The 23186-nt window shown below is 30.8% G+C and overlaps 3 protein-coding genes across 5 annotated transcripts; 1 reads left to right on the forward strand and 2 right to left on the reverse strand.

Annotated features, from left to right (window-relative positions):
- Positions 1 to 2516: 2516 nt before the first annotated feature.
- On the forward strand, positions 2517 to 6008 carry LOC126845715 (thioredoxin-2). The gene is made up of 4 exons (XM_050584559.1): positions 2517 to 2725; positions 5063 to 5167; positions 5566 to 5691; positions 5767 to 6008. The coding sequence occupies exons 1-4, from the start codon at positions 2702 to 2704 to the stop codon at positions 5827 to 5829; spliced, it is 318 nt and encodes a 105-aa protein (XP_050440516.1). The 5' UTR covers positions 2517 to 2701; the 3' UTR covers positions 5830 to 6008.
- Positions 6009 to 6574: 566 nt separating this feature from the next.
- Positions 6575 to 8715, reverse strand: LOC126845714 (2-(3-amino-3-carboxypropyl)histidine synthase subunit 2). Its single transcript, XM_050584557.1, has 7 exons — positions 8411 to 8715; positions 8215 to 8327; positions 7907 to 8127; positions 7641 to 7835; positions 7287 to 7546; positions 7098 to 7218; positions 6575 to 7040 (listed from the first exon to the last, which is right to left on the reverse strand). Exons 1-7 carry the CDS (start codon positions 8471 to 8473, stop codon positions 6790 to 6792), a joined length of 1224 nt encoding a protein of 407 aa, XP_050440514.1. The 5' UTR covers positions 8474 to 8715; the 3' UTR covers positions 6575 to 6789.
- Positions 8716 to 9436: 721 nt separating this feature from the next.
- On the reverse strand, positions 9437 to 12614 carry LOC126845707 (DNA-directed RNA polymerase III subunit RPC5). Of its 3 annotated transcripts, XM_050584548.1 has the most exons (10): positions 12529 to 12601; positions 12403 to 12461; positions 12240 to 12341; positions 12021 to 12160; positions 11717 to 11910; positions 11480 to 11646; positions 11100 to 11295; positions 10800 to 11017; positions 10554 to 10717; positions 9437 to 9928 (listed from the first exon to the last, which is right to left on the reverse strand). In XM_050584548.1, exons 2-10 carry the CDS (start codon positions 12439 to 12441, stop codon positions 9826 to 9828), a joined length of 1323 nt encoding a protein of 440 aa, XP_050440505.1. In that variant the 5' UTR covers positions 12442 to 12461; positions 12529 to 12601; the 3' UTR covers positions 9437 to 9825. The 3 variants fall into 3 exon arrangements, with proteins under 3 accessions (XP_050440505.1, XP_050440504.1, XP_050440506.1); XM_050584547.1 differs by having other exon boundaries at positions 12403 to 12614; XM_050584549.1 differs by having other exon boundaries at positions 11480 to 11643; positions 12403 to 12611.
- Positions 12615 to 23186: the final 10572 nt, after the last annotated feature.

The raw sequence follows: 23186 nt of genomic DNA on the forward strand, positions 1-23186 counted from the left end.
CACACCGAAAACGGCCAATTTTGCTGTGTAAAATCCTCCATTAGAGCAGAGGTTCTAGAAGTGGGTCCAGAAGCAAGAGCGTCAACTTCCCAAAATAATCTTTGATAATCTTGTACACTATGTTTTTAAAAAAAATGTAATTCTTTGAATTACTTGTTTTTCTTTTGATATTATGGAATTTTAACAAATTAAAAATCATTTTTGAAATATATTTTGGCGGTAATACGAGTAATAAATTGTTTTTGTCTGTAAATTCTTATATACATAATATTTTACGTGTTGTGCTAACGTATACATATTGTACATTAACTTATAATAATAATTTAAAAAAACATAAAGGATTACTAAAAAATAGTAGCCACACATTTTCATAGGCCCTAGGCACAGTGCCTATGCGCCAATACGGCCTGTACATAAGGGCCCCAGACCTCTCTGATACCTTCGCTTGTGGGGGCACTGGTATTTGGTGTCATATTGTCATGATATGGATATATAGTAGTAAACCACAAATAAAATACGTAGGCATAGAATGGGATGTACTTTGGACAACCATTGGTTACGGACATTATTATGTCCAAATAACTGAAATTCGGATTTTTTCTTGGACAACCTATACCCGCCGGAGACATCCTCAGAATAATCAAAGAATGACAGACATATTGCTTACAAGATTTTATGTAAAAAGACGGAATTCCGTCGCTTTAAATGTTAATAATAGAGTTTTTTTTAAAGAAAATTATCGGTGTACATTGAAATACTTAAACGAAAATTATTTTCAATAATATTATAAATCGTCAATATCCCATTATTTCTGTATGTATTAAATTCGCAACGGTTACAGACTATTTTTGGAGATTTATTAGGTTTCTAGTCAAAACAAACACCTTCCTTCGCCACCCCATAACCCTTCTGTTGTCCATTCGATTGGACGCCTCAGTCAGCGGTGGCTTTAAATTTTTGTTTTGTTTATAAGAAGATAAGTTATACAGAATGTACCTAACACCCAGTGACAACTGAATATTAAAAACTCATCACTACAAACAAATATTTTCGAGGGCTTAATTTCTAAACTCTACATATTATTATTTCAAAAATAATTTGTTGATTTATCTATTAAATAAAATAAAAATGCTGCGCTACCTAATAACAATATTAAACTTTTATTCAAACAAACACCAATCATTTTTGGGTACTTCTTTGCACGTTCTGTATACTATGTACAACATACATACCTACTTAAATTTTTGTGTATATAGTAGCTCAAAAGGGATGAATGGGGTTGCCTAGTAATACCAAAGAGTTACTGTAGTGTCAAATGTGTAATGTATGTATAATGTTGATAATTTGAAAACTTAAATAATTTAAAAAAGTTCCTTTTTCGGTTATCATTAGTACTAAAACTAGAATTGCCTCACCGGTGCAACAAACAGTTAACTAAACAAAATACAAAATAAAATTCACACACAACAAATTAACTTAATTTCTGGCCAAGGGTGTAGCGAAGTCATTGTTCCCAAGTCCATTCGGCCGACTGACTTAACAAAAACAAAATGTACACGCACAAGAACTAATTAGTCATTTTTTTTCCCCTTACTTTTTAATTTTCTCAATGTTCTTATGTTAAAATTTTAAAACTAATATATACGCAAAAATGGGAATACTTTTAAATGAATATATTTATAAAAAAAAATGCAATGGATACAAAAAGTGGTTAAATGTTATTTCATATTTTTTTTTAGAACCGCCATTGTTAAGACCATTTTTTAATAAATAATAATATAATTTTACTTAATACTAATAAAGAATAACAAATATACGAAGTAAAACAGGGCTGTGTATACTTTCGTACCTAAGAAGGTATATTTGGCAGGTAATTCATCCGGCGCGGCAACTTTAAAACATTAACTTCCATTTTGTACCTATACACTTAGCAATACGTACTAAAAAATATATAGATTATAGGTGATACCTACACGCATTTATAAAATAAACAAAGATAACAGTTCAATAATAGGTAAACAGTTTTCTAGAGATAATAAAATATCGTTTTTTTGGTGGTGAAAAATATACGTTCGGACTTTTTGTCTCTTTCAAAATGCCATCTGGAAATATTTTTTAAAAACAGCCTCGTTTGAGTCGTTAGCTAATAATTACTCCTTAATAATATGTCATGCTGGCAGCACAACTAACACCATTAATAATCGTATATTGTATACAAGTATTGTTAGTGTTGGCACTACTGAGAGGCGGTTTTTTTAGGGGTGGCGTTTTGTCCGGCGGCGTTTTGTCGATTTTTTATCCGGCGACGTTTTGTCGATTTTTTGTCCGGCGACGTTTTGTCGGGCGACCTTTTGTCGTGTTTCCAGTGGCTCCGTGTCGAGTGGCTCTTTGAGGTGTAACCACGAAAAACTGTTGTTGGTCACACTGCCGACCGCCATTGTTTGACACGGAGTTGCACGCGGCTGCCGCGCCACTAACCACGTCTATCACGCCGCATCGTATCATTGACCACACTGTCACAAGCGGCATAATTCAACCGTTCAACCGATCGAAGCGTTCGCCGTTCACTAATCATTGTCAGACCAGTCACCAGGTGTGTCGTTTGTCAGTCCCGAGTTGCACGCTTTTTCGAACGTTCCGTTCGTTATCTCGTCGCCCGTTCATCGAGTAATTTGGATTTCCTTCACCGTCCAACACTAAAATGGTTTACCTCGTCACCGACGCCGTAAGTATTGTTATGTTGGTGTTTGTGCAGTAGGCACATGTCAAAGCTCGATCGCAATTAGTTAGACAAGTATAATTAGGTACGTATAATCGCGTTGGCCGTCGGACGGACTTCCGCGACACGGGTTTGCGCTGTTGTACGCAGTCGGTGCAAGGTCGTTATGTAACCACCGCTTGCTTCTCTACAGGCGAATTCGTGGAGGATCCCGGTGGGTCAGTGCGGAGAGTGGAGGGTTCATTTTAATTTGGCCTCCGAACTGTGAGCGGGAGGGGAGTAATTGGCGTTTTTAATTTGGATATCTATCGAGCACACACGCACTACAATAATATTATAACATGACGACGATTTCTCCCCATGTGATCCGCCGCCACAGCTCGCAAAGTGGTTGGGCTTTCTGACTTGCCTATGGTTTCAACGGCAGCGACACGAACAGCTATTGTAATAATTGCTAGATATCCGTCGGTGCGAGCTCATCGATTAGTTACGAAACTACGTATGGATTTAGAAAATTAATTTTGGAAATACCCAATTATATTTTACACGCTTGTTAATAGTCATTACTGCTATGCAGTTAAATTGTTTAGTTTAATAATTATTATGCCTCTGAAAAACATATTAAACTGTCCTACGGGTAGCTAAGTGTTAAATTATATTAACGGCTCATCTAGTTGAAAATTTCCCTCTAGATGACGACCGTCTATTTTTAGTAATAATTATACAAATGCAGTAATTGGCTTACTTTCCATTGTATGTCTATTTATAAGTAATTATAACTATTTTACCTTTCTACATAATCTCTTAATAAATGTAATTATATATTATACCATTATAAGTTGATCAATTTGATCATTTACCTAAGTTGTTTTTATATATTGCCATTACAATAATAATCTGTTAATTGATTATTATTTTTTATTTCATATGGTATATATAGTAATAATGTTTTTCTGCATAATATTAGTTAATTATTAAAAAATTCACTTTACCAGGCACTCTTTTTTTGCCATACTAGTGTTTTTTTACACTGATTACGAACCTGAAGTCAGAATTAGGCAAACTCCTTTAGTTCAAAAGTTATAGCTACTTGAAATTTGCATATTTCCGTGTATATAACAATAGGCAGAGGTCTAAATAAATACCATTATTGGTATTTTTCTTCCGCTTTTAATAAAACCCAATCATGGAAATAGTGGCGCCAAAAATTAGTGTCTGATGTGGTAAATGTGCTGATCTGTACTTAGTGGTATATGGTCATACTATAGAATTAAATATTAATAATATTTGCATGTTATGAGTGAATTTTTTTTTGGTGGGTGGATGTAAAATATGTTTTTTCTCAGATGATAGTAGATGGTTCAGCACCACTGGTGTATGATATATAATAAATACTGTTTTCATGATAAGATATTACCTAACCGACTGAAATAACAGTATTACTCATACATGCAAAAACCAATGAGTTTATAATAATAAAAACAACTAATTAAATCATTATTTATCAGTGACTACATATTTTTCAACAAGATATCGATTGCATAGTTTTAAACCGGAAATAGTAATAATATATTATACTTTTTTTTTGACCTCTTGACATATGTTCCGGCTGTTGTGGATATTATTCATTGTTTGTTTTTCTAAATATGTAAATAAAAAATATTATTATTGAAATAAAACTGACTTGTACACAAGTAATGTTTTGTACAAGAACAAAGTATGAGTTGTCATAAAAATATTAAAACTAACATAAGATGATTTCATGTTTGTTTGCAAAATACAGGGTGATTCTTTTATCATGAACCACTCAATATATCATAGGGTTTAATGAGAAATTAAAAAATTTTTTTTTTTCATATTGTTATACAATGTGATCTCAATTTTTCACTATTTTTTTTGTTTTTAACCCTCTCCCAACTCTCCCAGTTTTTTTGATAGCAACTTTTGAAACTTAAATGGTAACGTATATATTTTATCAACTTTTTAAATTGAGAAAAATGTACTAAACATTTTGACTGGTCGATAACCAGTTTTGGATTATTTTTAAAGTTATAAGAGTTTTACAGTTAGGATGGGAGGGAGTTAGGATGCGCGCAGATAAAAATAATACCACATCAAATTTTCAACATTTATACTATATTGATGCATACCCGCGGTCGTTTAATTTTGATGGCATTGTTTTTAGAAACGCTTGTTTGTTCCCCCTGAACGATTTCTATTATTATATGTCCTTTTAAAAAAAAAAACTATCTATGTATATATTTTATTTTACACAGCCTAAGTTAGTTGTGTTTTACAAAATCTAAATACTTTACTAATTAATACATTTATATTTTGTTATAGGCCGACTTAGCTGCCAAGCTGACCGACGCCAAGGGAAAGTTAGTAATCATCGACTTCTTTGCCAAATGGTGTGGTCCGTGCAAACTGATTGCTCCATATATTGAAGTAATTCTCATTCTTCAGTAATTTAATTTATGAAATATTATAAAAAAAGCTTTTTTTATTCTCTTTTATTATATATTATACAGGGTGCGAAAAAAAGATCTGACGGTTTTCCGTTTGTTTTTAATGGAAAACCGTCAGATCATTTTGCCACACCCTGTATTATGTATTTCTTTAAAAATAAAATTGTCTTAATGCTTAGATTATAATATAAGTAACTAATAGTTTGGGCTAAAAACCATCTTCAGATTACTTATATAAATAATAAAAAATTCTACCATGAATTTTGACAACAAAAGAAAATGACTTTTAGTCAAAACTATTAGTTTTATTTATGATTTATTCTAATACATACATTCCAACTCTAATACATAATTAATAAAAATACATTTTTTTTTTAGGAGTTGGCAAACGAATTCCCAGATGTTGTTATGTTAAAAGTTGACGTTGACGAATGCGAAGAAGCTTCATTGGAATACAACATTCAATCAATGCCTACCTTTGTCTTTGTAAAATCTAAAGCTGAGGCAAGTTATCAACTCAATAACGTTACATCTATGATTTAAATGAATAGATTTATAATTCTTTTTATATATATTTAGGTTGATCGATTTTCCGGGGCAAACAGAGACAAGTTAAAGGAAACCTTAGTAAAGAACAAATAATACCAACGCTGGCGTCAACCAAAAACACCAGAACATGGGCCTACTTAAAACAATATTATAAATTAAAAACATTTTTTTTTTTTACACTGAAATAGAATAATAGATTTTATGTTATTTGCAAATTATATTTGGAAAAAATTATTACAAAAATACAATAAATTTATATATTATAATATTTAGGATGTTGTTACGATATCGAGCCCATGTATTGCTGCAATGCTAGTACTCACCAATAACAGAGAAAAAATTATAATCGTACGACGTAACACACTATATTAAACACTTTTAATTAAAAATAATTTTTGAGTGTCCGCAAACTACAAATTAATTACCTATTTGTGATGTTAAATAGATTATTAAATCACACAACTTGTTGTTTGCTTTAAAACTGTATTTTTTTTTTTACTTGTACGTCTATCTGTTTGCTAATAAATCAAGAAACATTAAAACAGTTGTAATTATATTAACAATGATAAAATGTTAATCTGTTAAAAATTATGTTATTCCAATAAAAAATCTATAAAAAAAACTAGTATTCGAACGTACTGACGGCTCAGTATGCATGCGTGAAAGTGGGCAAACTTAAACTGAATAAAGTATAGTAATAACCAGTTCAATCTTATTTAAGTCAATTTTTTTGTAATATTGCTAACAAAATAATAAATCCCCAGTATGCCTCAAGTAAACTGGAGAAAAACAAAACATTATCTAGTAAAATGGTGAAAATTTCAATTTTTCAAAAATGTCTATGGAAAATACTTTATTATCATAACATAATATAATGGCAGTAAAGTTTTTTTATACAAAATTGTTAACAATAATAAACTTTTGTACTTTATTTTAACAAAAGTGCAGTTATATTTCAAAGTAGTTTACAAGAACAGAGAATGAACCAAAATAAACTAATACTATTTATATACTCTACACCTAAATAATGTGTACACAATCATAACAATACGATTAACTACGATTGTTTAAATCGTCGTTGGTGGTGTACCCAGTGCTTGGCGTACCCTTTCTCCCTTCGGCGGCTAAAGTAACTGGCGGCCTTGTATCGTGAGGATTAAGGCCAGTCCATGTTCGATTTTGCGTAACTACTGACAGAGACATGTCAGTTCTAATGTTGAGCGCTAACGAAGCTTGTGTTTCGTTATCGTTTAGCATTGAGATATTCCTTAATTTATTGGTAACCAAAGATACATCGGGTATATCTGAAATAAAAGTGTACCGTAGTAAAAAATAATTAATCATACGTGTTGTTTACTTACTATTAAACTCTTGGGTTCCTAGTGCAAGTTCAAAATCGTCGATGTTCACAATCGGTTGCAAAAATTCTTTTTGATTTTCAATTACTCCTTCAATACAAGTAATATTCACAAAAACTTCGACCTAAATACATTTCATAATTACTATCAACACTTAATTACAACTACTAAGACGTTTTAAAAAAACTTAACCTCCGGAAAATTGGCCAACTTGGCGACGTTAGGTCGTCCGACTGAAAATATATAACTTTTTTTGTTGCGAGCCTTGCACAGACTCTTTACTAGGTTGATGCGATCAATCAAATCTTTTATACTCAAACTACATACAAGTATTCCAAAATGAGTACAATCTTTTAATTTTTCGTGAATATAATATTTCTTCCTAATCGTTTGGGCTAATGTTTCTTGTACTAAGCTTTCACAATCGCTTTTGTAGAGGTATACCTCACAATCTAACAAAAAAATTGACAATTGTAATTATTTAGATGGACTGATATAGATTAGGTAGTACACTTTTTTTAATTTTAACAGAGTATTATACATTACCTCGTTTGTTCAATATAAAGCGATTCACATTATTCATGTAATCATCATGCGTAATATAAACTATATATTTATACTGTACATTTTGAAATTGTCTACCAAACAATTTAACAATATTTGGGTCATTTTCGTTTTCAGGTAGATCGAGATTAGACATTATAATTGAATTAATAGAAGATAGAGATTCTGCTAAACTGTCTGGAAAAAAAAAGTATAATAAAGTAAATGAAATGTTTAAAATTAAAAAAAAAGTATGTAATTTATTTTACCTCTAATGTGATGGTACACGACATCGTATAAAACTAAAATTGGTTCTTTAACTGTTCCAAATTTTTCGTGTATCATACTTGAACATTTTGTGAGATCTAATGATTTTTTTGGTAAAATGAAATATACTGGAAGCCGACCAGTCGGAGTTAGACACGCACGTCCAAAATGTATCACACAGTCAGCAGCCACATGTTGAGCGGCTGTTTCATCAACGCAACAGCTATAATCATTCACCAGACATAAAAAATAAACAAAACAGGATATGATCACAACAGTATCTAGTACAAAAAAAAACTGTGTCTTTTACCTGCCGTAAGACGTATCGCCAAGTATGTAAACACGGTGGCCCAACAACTTTTCAAATTCATTTGAAATATCTACACTCAATTTTAACATATCGTCTGGCAATTGAACGCATACCTTTGGTAAGAATTAAATAATATATATTATTATATGTATTGTTAAAACTAGAAATTAAGATTTGTCTTCCGAAATATTTTTACTTTTTCAAAATTGCCGTTTTTGATCCACTCGACACAGCTTTCTATTTGGCTGGTATAATCCATACTCGTAAAAGTCCAAAAAACTTCAAAAAACAGCAAAATACGAACAACTGTGATACATTTTTCAATTTTTAAACAAAACAATTATTAACTGTATCATTTTGAAATTAAAATTGAAAAAAATAGTGTTGGGTAATTATGTTCAATAATATTACAAGAACTATTAAATAAGATCTAAGACTAAACTGAATCTGTAGTCTGTACTTAGAAAGTAAAAATAATAATTTTTACAATTTCGATTCCATTTGAAAAAAGGGTTTTAGGTTAAAGACTAATGTGCAAATTGTGATAACACGACTTCCGTTTATCAGATAAACTAATAAGTGATAACAGTTAATAATTTTATAAAAATTTCAAATTTTTTTGGAACGACAGTCAAATGTCAACAAACGTTTTTTGAATTATTTTCCCGTATTCCTAATCTGGCCTCAGAATTTCTCTAGGATTTCTATAAAATACCTGTCTTTTTTAAATCGCCTACGAATTTGTTTAGTATACTGCTTTGTAGTATTTTCGGCTTGTTTTCTACGTTTATAAACATTCTCTAAAACGTATTTCACATGAAGTTTTTTTATTTTATTTTCATTAGTTAAGCTTAGAACTTAAATCTCAAAATGAATGTTTAATTTTTGGTTGTTTTTTTTATAAACGAAAGAATTGTAGGAGACTATTTGAAAAGCAAAGTAATGTGAACTGTTTTCCAACAAATGTATTATAATATTTAATGAGATTTGTTCCAAAAAATTATATTAAATAATGTTGCTAACCTATTCTAACACTATTTTATAGTTTGAACATAAATGATTTTACTGTACAACAAAGTTTCGTCTGTTATTCTAAACATTTTATTGGAAAGTTTATTAAAAAATGAATAGTTAACATACAAAAAATGTATCACTACCTGATTACTACCTTCTTGTCTGCATATAGATGTTAAAATTATATATTTAAAAAAAAATTCCAACGTAATAAAAAATTATTTATTTTGTGTGACTGTGTAACAAAAGATTAAAATAATATAGCTACAATAATTACTATTATACTTATATTTCATTACATTACACAACAAAACTTATGTTTGCACTTGAAAAAAGTAGTAAGTGTTCTGATATTTGATAATTTGATATAATCTTTGTTTACTTACAATTGAAGAGTAACTGAGTGACAGGCTTCGTCGAGAATAAATAACTATTCCGTAGGTTAGGTTATTGTTTAACTTGTTAAGAAAACATTTATTTAATATTTTAAGAACAAATAAAAATAACATTTGTAGCATATGATTTTAGAAAAATTTCTGTAACAAAACTTATTCATATAGAATTAGGTAATAAATATAAAAAATATTGTAAAGAAATTCAACTCTTCTTCGATTTGTGGTCGAGCCAAGTGTTGATTTGTTTTATTCGTGTTGTCCACCAATCTTTTTGTTCTTTGACGATTTCGGAATAATTTTCCACACTATCGGTGAGAAAAAAAAATACATTTACCAAAACTCATTATACAATAATAAAGCAAGAAATTATATTTAATTTTGGTAGACGTGCAACTAATGGCACAAAATCGGGGTTTAAAAATGGAAATAAATAAGGTTAAACGTAATTATGTTTATAAGTTAATTTTTTTTTAATCAACATATATTATTCACGAAAAATGCAAGAGTAAAAAATATTTTTGGAAATTTTGGTTCACTTAATTTGTTTTGTTATGCTTTCGGTAGTTTGTCTTTTGAAATGACAAAACATCTTATAATACAATACAAAACATTACGTTAACTGATATGTGTAAATTATTGCTAATATTTTTTGTTTTCTGTTTATTGATTATGTTTTGTGAAATTTTCCATTTTAAGTATTACTATTTCTGGGATCACTTTATTACGACTCGTTGCACAACCATGTTATCTATAGCCGCGATGATGAATAACTTTATTGAAACCCTGCTCAAAAGTAATTCTTGGTCTTTGTTTTAGCGGGTCAAAAGGATTTAACAGATTATATTTTGTATTAATATTTATATATTATAATATGTGAATTTGTTGTTATTTCCTTGTGACCTACGCTATATCGTAAAAACGTATAATTACCATTCTAAAACTCCGTCGCTGTCAGTAGCTATTAGTTTCCATTTTTTAGTTTCGTCCAAGACCGCCACAGATGTCATCGCGTCGTAAACTTCCTCAGATGGTGCGTTGAACATTTTCGCAAGACAATTCCGATTAACTGCCTGATTTGTGTCTAACATAAATATCTAAAAGAATAAAATATCAAGACCTAACTTAATATTATTCATTTCTAGAAAATAAAAAAAAGAAACAACAAAGCCTCTTTACAATATAGTCTCTTAAGAAGCGCATAACTTCAAATGATAACCCGTAGTGAACAGAAATTGTATTCTCCGGATAAAGAATTTCGCTCTTGATTGTCCAATTGCTGCGAACTAACATAGCGACTTTTTGCAATGGAACCAAAAGAGTAGAAATACTTTCGTCAGCGGCAACACCGCAAACTTTTAAGAGATCCATAAGTTTTTGTGTTGATATCATTTTAGCTAGAAATCAAACATTGTAATGTATAAAAATATTTAACTATAGTGAATATACCAAACAGTTTAATCTTATTGGCATACTCACTGTTAAACAAAAGTATTTTTATTTTATTTTCCAAAGAATACTGTTTTATTTTTTCATGAGACAATTGTCTTGCTTTAATTGGATTGACGACTTCGTTTAATATACTTTTTTCTTTGGTAGTAATTTCAAGAACGGTATCTTTATCTTTATTAGGAACAACGGATGATTTAGGTTGCATGAACTTGTCTAATTCGATCTGAAATAACAAACTTATATTAACCCTTAAATTGAAATTGTATCTTTAAAGTTACAAACGTTTTATAAATAACTTTCCATGACCAACCTAAAAATTACTATTATTTTAATTACTTTTGATATTTAAAAACTAGCCCTTGCCAAGTAAGAATAAGGATTTCATTTTTTTAAATTATAATATTTACCCTAGAATAATATTGGCCGTTAGGCACAAAATTCAAATTTAACCAAGGTTCCATCGCTCTTTGTTTAACCATTTCTTGCATTTTTTTCTTTTCACTTTTTTTTCCAGGTCTATCTTTAAACTTGGCCATGATCTGTTCACTTTCTTCATCTTCTTCTTCCGATGCTTCTTAATAATTGATATGGTAAGAAAATAATTCATTACTATAACAGTTTTTCATAAACAAATCGTGTATTACCATTTTGCTCTTGAGATACTCTTTTACTATCATTTTTTGGATCAATTTTGTCAATGTGACTTAATTTAGGTAACATGTTGACATTTTTTTTTAACGGACACAAATGCATACTTTTCCCAGAAGCATACATAATCATGTCGACTGTATTCGATGTAATAGCGTGTGACTCAAAACTTAAATGATCAACCATTCCACTAAAACATATAAACATATGCAAAAATGAAAAACATTAATTAATGTTATCATTTAAAGCTACACACTTACAAATAGTAGAAAAATCTAAACCGTGTTTAGAATTACTTACCTCGCATATATGCTTTTATCCTTGGGATTTGAGCCACTCGCTTCAACTGCTAGTTCCTGGCCATGAGCTTTATCGTAATTCAAATCTGTATCTAGCGCATAACCTAATTCCAATTCTTGACATTCCGCTTTATATTTACACTAAAAACAATGACAATTTCATTACTACCTGAACTTATGAATTGTACCTTTAGATTTTATGACATATTTCAATATTCACTTGAGTAACAGTTGACGATAACAATTGATCATTTTTCGTTAGTCTTGTGGGATAGTGCAATAAGATTAAATGTCTCAAATCATCACTTAAATACACTGGTATCTGAAATGAAATGAAAGGAATTATTTAAAATCATCAATTAATGTTTCTTATTTGTACTCACTTCTTTTATAATTTTGTCATTAGATATCTCCACATCCATTTTGACAAAAACCCGAGGAGCTTTAACAAAACAACAAATTTTTTAATGTTTTATCTACAGCCTATAGGTAACTATTTATTTATTTACATAATAATTTATTTAACACATAACTGATGTTTTAAACAAAATCGAATGACATGTTCCACACATTTAACCGGATTGATATCAGTCATCAGCACGCGACTATAAAGTAAACAAAAACGTAGATTATTGATAACTCTTATCAATAGAAACAAAAATCATGATGGCAGATAATATGATATGATAATATTATAATAATTTAAAATTTAGAATTTAGGTCGGCACATAGACCACAGTCGCGAAAGAGCATAGTAGAGAGGTCACAGGTCTAAATGAATTATTATAATTGAAAGTGATAAAATCACTTATGAACGCTTCGATGCGTGTTTAAACCTAGCTCAGTTTTAATCAGTACAGTCCAAACCTAGCACAGTAAAAAAAAGTAGCTATTAAAGTAAGGTCCAGTGTCGAAGGGTTTATTTTTTTATCACTTTCAGTTATAATAATTCTTGAACACCTATGACCTTCCCGTCCGCTTTGTACAGGCTTTTTTTGTTATATAGTGCTCAAGTTGCTAGAATGTCAGGAGCTAGTTTTATCCAATAGGGTGACCACTGACCACTTCTTTCTCCAGACGTTTGCCCGCCCAGCGAGAGAAACATTCAAAATTAAATTTAATAGAAAAGTCGAAAAAACGAACTATATAGTTGAAACAATTATGTGTAAACTGTAAAAATATGATAATTTTCCGTTTTTTTCGACTTTTATATGAAATTTTGCCTCTTATTTTTGTTTTTTTTATTGGGCGTTTTTATGGAGACCCAATTTGAAATTTACTTTATGTAAAATTATCTCAGCTTTCTGAAAAAGATATACGAAAAATTCTCAAATTTTGGGCAGCATGAAAAAAACTACATTTTAGAGTATAAATTAAATTTTAATAACTTTCTGTTACGTAAAAATCAATATTTTTTCAGAAAGCTGAGATTATTTTACATAAAAAAAAATATTTTTAATAATTGTTTTGATGGCCGAAGATACTATAAAAAATTCATAAAAAGAGGTGTCAAGAAGAAAAACTCAAAATATATTTTACAACCATGGCCAAAATAATAAAAAAAAAAAATCCAAAATAATTGGAGAACACTTTTTTTATTGTAACAGACATGTATTGTAATTATCAAAAAAATCGAGGGGAGGGATGTCGGACTAAACTTTGTTCATAATTGGCGTACCTTCTAAGAATTGTTTGAAATGCTTATCTTAAAAAAATGGGCAAAGATTTAAAATTTTATGAAATAAGGCCTAAGTATAGCTATTATAATTTATATTTGAAAATATACCCGAAAACTTCAATAGCCACACTTTTTTTTATTGAGGAAATTCCAAAAAACTAATACGATTATAATTACATTGTTGTTTTTTAGTGATTTTTTTTAATTCAATTTTTTTTTCATCATTACATTACATTCAATTTACATAAGGTTTATGTTATTAATGTTCTTGGTTCTTTTTTTTTCATTGTTTTGCTCGTATTATATATACCTATATATATTTTATATCTCTATCTTGAGTACTTGTTCCTAATTTGTTATACCTAGTTTATTCATGTGAAAAGTCCGTTTTAATTTTATCCCTCCATCTTTTCCTAGGTTTTTAATTGTCTTCTTTTTTTTTTTTCTCTTTGTATGACCGTACCATTTAATTGTTTTGCTTTTTATATTTTAATTTGTAATCCGCCGCACCCCTGTTTCTTCTCGAAGCCCTTTAATTATATCTTATTCTCCATTCCGCATTCGTTCCTTTCCGTATCAAAAATATAACCACGATATACCTTATTATTAAATAGAGAATAAAATCAGTAACATACGTTAAATAGTACCTATTCTACTTTTTGAGCGTATAAAAATTGTGGTTTTGAGCGTTACAGTAATTATTTTGAATTTTATTATACACCGCTATTACCCTCAATTTATTATCGCGTTACTTAAATTAGTTTATGACCGTTTTACGTTTGGTTAGTGCTATGAAAATAATCAACTATATGTTCACTATATTATGTATATATCCATAAATCACCATACGTCGTGTACCACGACTCGTCGAGGATACTATAAACTCGAGAAAGTCTAATGGTCAACAGCAGATACACAACGAGTTACTCTTTGAATTAAATTACTCGCACAATTATTATTTAATAGTTTTTACGTCTAGTGACCTAAGCACAAACCACATGGCATCTGAATCACCCACTTAATTGCGTAGATGGCATTCGCCATGAGATTCGAAAAAGCGACGTGTCTTAATTTATAAAACGTACTATAAATTCAAAAAAAATGTGTAATAACTATTAATTGTGTTTACTCTATTTTTAGTTACAAGCAATATGAATATCGAATGCATTTAAATATACTTTTTACATAGGTACATTTATATTCAACCAGCTCTCGAGGGGCAACATTTTTAGAGATGTCTGATTTTTTGGCACTTGCCTCGTTTAAAAACTCGCGTTATAAAAGGCCTTATACAAAGGGAAAAGTAGAATATTCTATCCTTATCTTATCTTCTATTCTAAGGCGCCAAGCTCCTAAACAGACTTTTCGTTCTAAACTTCTACAAAGTATATAAAATGTCAAAAAATAAAAAATATATGCATACAGGTACCTGCATTGGCCGTTAAATGTTTATTTATTAGTATTAAAGAACTTGTTGTGTACGGTTGACTATAGGACTACTACAGCTTCTGTAAGAAAAAACACACAAATGTATTTACATATTTTATTGAAATCCTCGAGGAAAAACATAAAAATGACAAGAAAGTTAATACTTGAAGTAAACAAAATATCACATTCAGTGTCATAATAATTCAAACCGCGCAGCAGGCTGCTGTACAGGTACATTATTAATAACGTACAAATAATTAAATTTAAATTTAAAAAAAAAAAATACACAAACGGGTATCGATGACTTTTCTTGTCAAGTTGGTTAATTTATACCGATTACAAAACTAAGCCTGTTGTACAGAAAACTTGTTAAAGATAATATGTTACTCGTCGCCGTCTACCGCCACTATCAATTTTTTGAAAGAACAATAATGAAAAAGGACACATTTAAAAGTACCAAAAATGTTAAAAGTATTGATACGCGTATATTTCTATTATATATCAGTTAAATAAAATGACTGTTGTTGTGAATTAAATATTAAACTTAATTTAGTTACCTCACTAATTGTAATATTAGTAAATATAGCACACAGTTATTATTATTCAATTACCAATTAGTAAGGGTATAAATATCAACAAAGTAATCATAGTATAGTATAGTGACAATAATAATTTATAATTGAATCGTAATTAGATTACAAATTATTTTTTTTTTAAATAAGTAACAGCTCGTAGTAATAGGCACAATAAATAACTCGTACTATTGTTGTTTAAAAGTAATAGGATGAGTTAGGTATCGCTAGTTAAAAATTAAGTAATTTTTTAATCCGAATACAAATTATTATTGTAATTATAACATATATTACATTGCTGATTAATGTTTTTTTAACCACCCCCAGGCTTCTATCTCATCAACAAAATATGTAATATGTATTATGTAAGAATACGGCGATTAGAATTATTGTATGTAATATAAAGCCTTATTAGGATGGTTATAAAAAAAAAAAAAACATTTCACCAATAATCGTATCACGATTGTGATTCGATGGCTCAATAGTTATTGAATAATTAAGTCAAGAAAACTTGTTTGTAATCGATTATGGAATTTAATAATCAATGTAATCAATGACGCCGGTCGTTGATCAAATTATTAGCAAATCGTTGATGTTTGATTAATGTATCAATATATATATATATATACCTATCAGCAAAACTTGATATTGTTATTTGCCATTTGGCATAATACATCCATCTCAGAAGCGTTTTCGATGATAATTTTCATCGAGGTCAATGCATGTATGATGACGTTGTTATCTATTATTATAGATATGTGTATAATATATTGTATTATGAATAGGTAGTCCATCTAGTAGGTGAGTCTATCTGGCTGCCTGTTTCTGTATTTTCTTCAGCAGTTCAGAACCGTTGTCCGTTTTCAACGTTACTCGAATGCGATTCTCGATCGTACAAACACACGTCTTGTATGTGTTATGTATAAAAAGTGTTCGTCTATTCTCGGTACAATAAAGTATTAAACGAATACACTTACACGTGTGTTGTACATCATACACAATTCTAGTGAAACCCGTGCGGTTATATAGGTAGCCGCGCTACACCGAATTCCTCAATCCTCTTTAACTGCGATTCGCCACCGCGATAGGACTTAATGCTTGTAAACAATAATAACATAATGTATTCGAACGCGCAATCATTTTACAGGATGTCTCTGGCGACCACGTACACCCGACCCATTTGCCATTTGTCAGGGCAACGGCAAACGGATAAGTAGGTACACACATCTATATTATCGGTATAGGACGTGCAACGGGTGTACCCACACGCTGGTCAAGCAGCGATTTTCGCACTTTCCTACTTTCCCGACACCCAATACGCTTAAATACTTTTACTTGTAACCGATTGCGGTGTCTGTGAAACCAAGTAATAGATGGTAAATTCATCATCGGCGATAATGCTCGCGTCAATTTTTCTAAAAACAATGCGTACGGGCCCAATATAGATATATCTAAAATACATTATACGTGCACACACACACACACACACACACAACAAGCGTGCGGGCAATGAGAAACTATTAAAAAAAATGATATTATACGGTATATACTTGTACGGCGCCCGTACTTACCTACCTACTCGTGTACAGTATCTGTTCGGGGATGCTGTTTTGCGGCCGCACCGAAGACTTGCGCAAATTGCACACAAGCGAATATGTTTAGAGGTTAAGCGTGTAATCGATTCGTGTGTGTCGTTGTTGGTTTATCGATAAACCGAGTGTATTTACAATAATAATAATAATATAGTTTCACTACGTAAATGCGTATAATACGGCCGCGCGTGTGCGGTTCGTCCATTAACATTCCTCGGGTTTGAGCAAACAGATAACCTTTTTTTTTTTTTTTTTAATTTTATAGATATTTAATATCCTTTCATTAATCCTAGAACGCCAAACGGACGCTGACCTATTTTATTATCTGAGGTCAGGAAACAATGGACGGGGCCGCCTATAGCATAATATAATTCACCGTATCGGACGTCAACGCGCAGACACACAGTGGCGCTACTATAAGAATGTTACAAACTGTACACCTCGGCAATACTGTTTTGTTGCAATAATATTCTACCGCGATTGCATCCCTTCAAACATGAATACTTTTGATATCGTCGGATTAATATTATTTCCTCGGCAACCGCTGTACATTAGATAGAAACACAACAGCGTTGATAACAAATATGACGTGGTGATGTCCAAAAGGATACATATGGTGACGTCATATTGTAATTTTAAAGAAAAATAGAAAAATGGATTTTTAACTATCGTACATAAAGTTAAATAATGCGCAGTAAATAATATAATATAATTAAATCAGTATTTTTTTTTATTTTTAATATCGTTATTTTGGAAAAATACATAAAACAAGAAAACAATATAATTTGAACATTTTTAAAAAGCAATAAATATTAATTGAAATCAAATCGACAAACATTTTAAACGAAAAGGTTACAAATCGGATTAAAAATGCACTTGTACTCATAAAAATACATATAAAATGGCAAAATAATGTGCTCACTGCTTAGTTATTTCGACCTGATGCTTATATTGTCAACGAGCAGTTGTAATGAGAAAAATAGTACATAATTAGCCGAAGTACAGTGGGTCGCATCTCTGGTTCTTTACAGTAAGCAGTCAGCAGTAAATTGTGGTTACGTCTTAATTTCATTTCATCAATAGCATAATATTTATTAATTACCCACTTGTTTGCTGTACCATATAACTGTACAGAGAGGTAATACGATATAAGATATAACGTCGATTCATTTTGCTTGTACATAGCTAGTAAAAGTAGTAAGTAATAAGTTTGAGTCGTTTATTTGTCAAATGTCATGTCACATGTGTAAGTGGAAGTACTGTACAGTGTGTAACGACGTTTTTAAAATGTTCACACTAGACTCGAGTCTAATTATGGCACAAGCAATATAAAATGTGATTTTTTTAAATAGGCCAATACTTAAGATATCATGTTCACGTTTCCAACATAAACAATAAAAAAAAGTAACTAATACTGTCTAACGCTAAGTGCCTTGGCGTAGGCCACACTTAACATGCCCGCATCGATTGAGCAACTTAAGTTTTTTTTTTAATATTATTATTACTTGTATGTATATAAGACCACTTAATATTATGTAAAAATATCGTACCGTCTATTTTCTGTAAAGTTCATTGTGATTGTATACGAGTTAAAATTTCTATGCAAGATCGAAGTAGATAAATTTTCTATAGAGCGTTTGGCGAAAAAAAATAATAAAGCGTAATAATAATATAATACCGTTTGATGATCACTTTAGACAGCGTAATGGATTAAAAAGAAAAAACACAAGAATCGCTGTTACTGTTAATACAGCTCTTTTTTTTTTTTTAATGTTAATAACCCTGTACACACGTGTCGGCGACTTTTAATTAATTATCCAGCTGTGTCGTCTTGTTATCTGTGTAGAAGATTCTGCACAGTGTACGCATACGCCATAAGACATTGTATTTTGTATACTTACAATTTAAAATAATGTACTGTCATATAATATGTATATAAATTATGTATATTCTACGCAAGTCTAAAAAAAAAAATGAAAATAATTTTGATAAAATTAATTTTTGAACACTACCATACATATGAGTATGTATATGCAAATCGAAAAATATAAAAACAGGTTACCATAAATCACGGTTATTATATGATGACTGGTTTTGGTATAATTAATGGGGTGGCTGCAAATCGGAAGATGACACATTGTGCAACATAATATTATTTAGTATTTTTTTTTTTTTTTTTTTTTTTTTAGCTTAATTTACAATTCTCGTATACCGAACTCATCTCAATAGTATTGAGCTCGAGAGAAAAAAATTATTTTGTTTTCACCGACCGCAAACCTACTCAACACCCATGTCAATTGTTTAAACGCTTATTCATTCAAATAGCTGAATCGTTATGCAAGATTATTATTTATTTATTTTTGGTGCCCATACCCGTCACAATATTAATGCTGTCATTTCAATTGCTTATGAAAGTACGTATAAGCCCCACCAGCTTGGTGGCTATAGTGGCTATAAACAGTAATTCTATCGTTTAAACAGTTATTGCGCCAATACAGCCACTTTACCGTACTTAACAGGTCGAACAAATTGCACAGTGGTCGGTAGAATGGCAAGAAAGAATGATTAATTTTGAATAGTTAAAGTAAATAAATAAAAAAACTGTAAAATAATTAACTTATAAATGTCTCGCGATATTCTGGACAAAACATGTTCCACAGATTTTCATGATCACGGTATAATTTTACAAATTTAATCGTTTTTTTCGTCACCCCAACGGTAAGCGGAAGACATTTTTTTATCAAAGATCGTACTGATTACAGTGACTGGCATACCATTACTGGCGACCTCTACTGGCACGCTGACTGGCACCGTGTAAATCAGCCTTTAGTCAAGTGCGTCTGTATATTTGCTTAATAGTTAAACGATAATAATAATTATAAAATCATTTCCTATGTAGATTATATTATAAAGCAGTAGAGGTGCCTTTTCCTATATTATCTTCTACGTTCCACATTGACCCGACAAGTGACACAATATTTAAATTTGACAAAAGGCATACGAAAAATTATACCAGTAAAAATAATGTCCAGACAACTTGTATTATTTATTGGTTTTAAAGTACAAGTCTTTTTGGTGTTTACTTCAATTATTTTAGTCCACGTGTAAATATTAAGGTTGTAAATCGTTACTTTGACGGTGATAATAAACAAATAATAAATAATTGTAGTGCAAATCAAACTTTATTTATTAATTAAAAAATACATATTTTTTAACAGCTTTTTATTTGTGCATAGGTAAGTGTTTTTCGTAATTACTTAATTAATTTTAGTCTACACATGTACATAATAAGGTTGTAAATTAAAATGTCACGTTAAAACATAAAACATTGTAATTGATATCAAGTTTTTAATATATAATTGTTTTAAACAGAAATAGACAATATTATGTTAATTAATCTACACTTTAAATCGGTACTCCGGTGATAATTATATTTTAATTATCCCGGATGAAGATATTTCCTGTTCCGTCGTATGCGAAACCTAAAGCGCTAAACCAATTTTTTGACACATCATCGCCTAAACGATCGATTTCGTTCTCTACATATCTCAACTTAGTCATTGTCCCCCGCTTGTCGATTTTTTCTTTAAGTTCTTTTTCGAAAGTCGGTGCAGGGAATGGTCTGTTAGACGGAGTGATGCAACGTCTATTTAAAAACACATTTATGTTCTTGCTGTGTACTTCAGAGATAGTACTGTGTATGATTGTTAATTCTTCATCAATCATGTCGTTGTTGAAATCGATTCTCCCCCATTTATCCCACATATTCTGTCGTACATTTTTGGTGTAATCGGTCAACTCCCGCGTGGCTTCCATCACACATAGTATATCGTAATTAGTTTGTGATTTGATTTTACCTATCGAGTAAAGAAGTTCCAACGCATCTCTCATGGATTCGAACTTCGGCGACACACTTTTGAGTTTGACCAGCGCCAATTCAAAAAAATCGCCATATTTTTTAAGCCCAGTGGCGGTTTTTTTGCCTTTGTAAGCCTCTGTTAACTGTCCTATGAGAACCTTGTAGTTATGAATAATCTCGGCGTACTTACACAAGAGCCCGAGCCATATCTGCCCGGATTTTTCCTCGACATTGGAATTGTCGATCTGGTTCCGGTTCGACGACCCGACTTCGAGTATTTGGGACATGGGACGTGTGACTGCTCGTTGATTATGGTCAGTAAACTTGATATCAACGTCCATGGACCGCCATCCAGAATGGTGCACCAACATGTTTAATTTGTTAGCTAGTTCGGTTTTTTGCGAATCGCTCAAATCTTCGGACACAACGCGTGTGAAACCGAAAACAGCAACCCAAACTAGTAATGAAATGAACGTTTGTGCACGCATTGTGGTAGAGTCTAAAAAAACAACACACAACAGCGCTAATCGATGAACAATTTTAACTAAACAATACCAAATATGAACTTTGGTCTTCCCCATTTTGTTTGTTCAATCTAAGGTGGTGAATTGTAGATTTGCATGCAAGCATGCAACACAGGTGTACTGTATAAACATCAAATACAAAACCAATCCTTCGAGTTTTAAACGGCGTTTATGCCTAACACACTAATAAAAAAACTGTAGTCTCGAATATTTTCCTATTTATTATGTTATAGATATATACGAATCCAATCTTGTGATCCATTTTCTACAAAAGAAACCTATAAGTGCAGCTAAAAAATATAAAGATAAAAAAAGTCCAACTCCCCGAAAAGGGCTAAATAAGTTTAAGGATATTGCCGTTTGGATAGAAATGATTTGGTTCATTCAAAAAAGGTCCTTATCACTTTAATTTAATTCCGTGATTTAGAATCGATTCAGCGGTTTACAAGATATCGTGGGACCAGCAATAATGTACTTAAAATGTAATATTTAGTCTTGTGCAAGGTGGATACGATAAGAGTTGATCATCTGTCTATAAAAATGTACTGTCATAGTTACCCATATATCGTGATTAACAAAATAATGAAAATATTTTCATTACCTGTTGACTGTTGATTCACTCACGTCACATAGCAACCTAGTAACTGACTACGGCCAAAGTGTAAATTTACCCTATTTTTGATGTTTTTCCTTAATAAATAAAAAAATTTGACTACAGATTTTTGAGAAAATTGTATATGTTATAGATCCATTTAAATCTACTTTCGGTCTAATTTTCAGATCTCAATCTCTAAAACTTTGCTTGAAAAAGTGAAAAAAATAAAAAAATTCTATCCCTTCTAGGGGAAAGGGTTTATGATATTTTTTTGGTTTCTTAATGTTTATCGATAGTACTATGTTTTATGAACAATTCATATAAATTTAAAACTTTTTCTACTATTTTTAAAAAAGTATTAGAGCGTCGTAAATTTAAGTTGAACAATTTGTAAACTTTTTTAGTGTTTTTCTTGATTTTGATGGGGAAGGAGTGACTTTTTAACATTTTTGGCCCGATAAAGTACCTTCCAGGTATGATTTCTGATCTATAGAGTTGCTACACAAAGAAATCGGTTCAGCGGTTTACGAAATATCGTGGGTCCAGACACAAAAAAAAAAAAAACACATCATTGTAAAAACAATACCTTCTCAGCTCCGCATCGATGCTAAAAATATGTAATACGAAATTAACATCGCAATGTCAATACACAAAAACAAACACAGTATTTCTAAAAAACTAGGTAGTTCTAATAATGTAATATGTTTTACATCAAAGGTATGGTGGAGTGTAGTGTTATTTCTAACTGCATATATCACTCAACCGTACTTCCTCTCCTGCCCTTACTTTTAACCTTTAATAATTCTAAAAGTAATTATTCGAAACCATAAATCCACCTATAGTTATAGTAACTATATAATCCTCTTATTATAAGCAATATTATCAGTCAAAAGTATTATCTAAAGAAAAGTAAAGTTGT

The sequence above is a fragment of the Adelges cooleyi genome, unplaced genomic scaffold, assembly GCF_023614345.1.
Source record: "Adelges cooleyi isolate 19-005CV unplaced genomic scaffold, UGA_ACOO_1.1 ACOO_flye_CR_arks_rails_tigmint_CR_PRNA_8, whole genome shotgun sequence".
Classification (NCBI taxonomy): domain Eukaryota; kingdom Metazoa; phylum Arthropoda; class Insecta; order Hemiptera; family Adelgidae; genus Adelges; species Adelges cooleyi.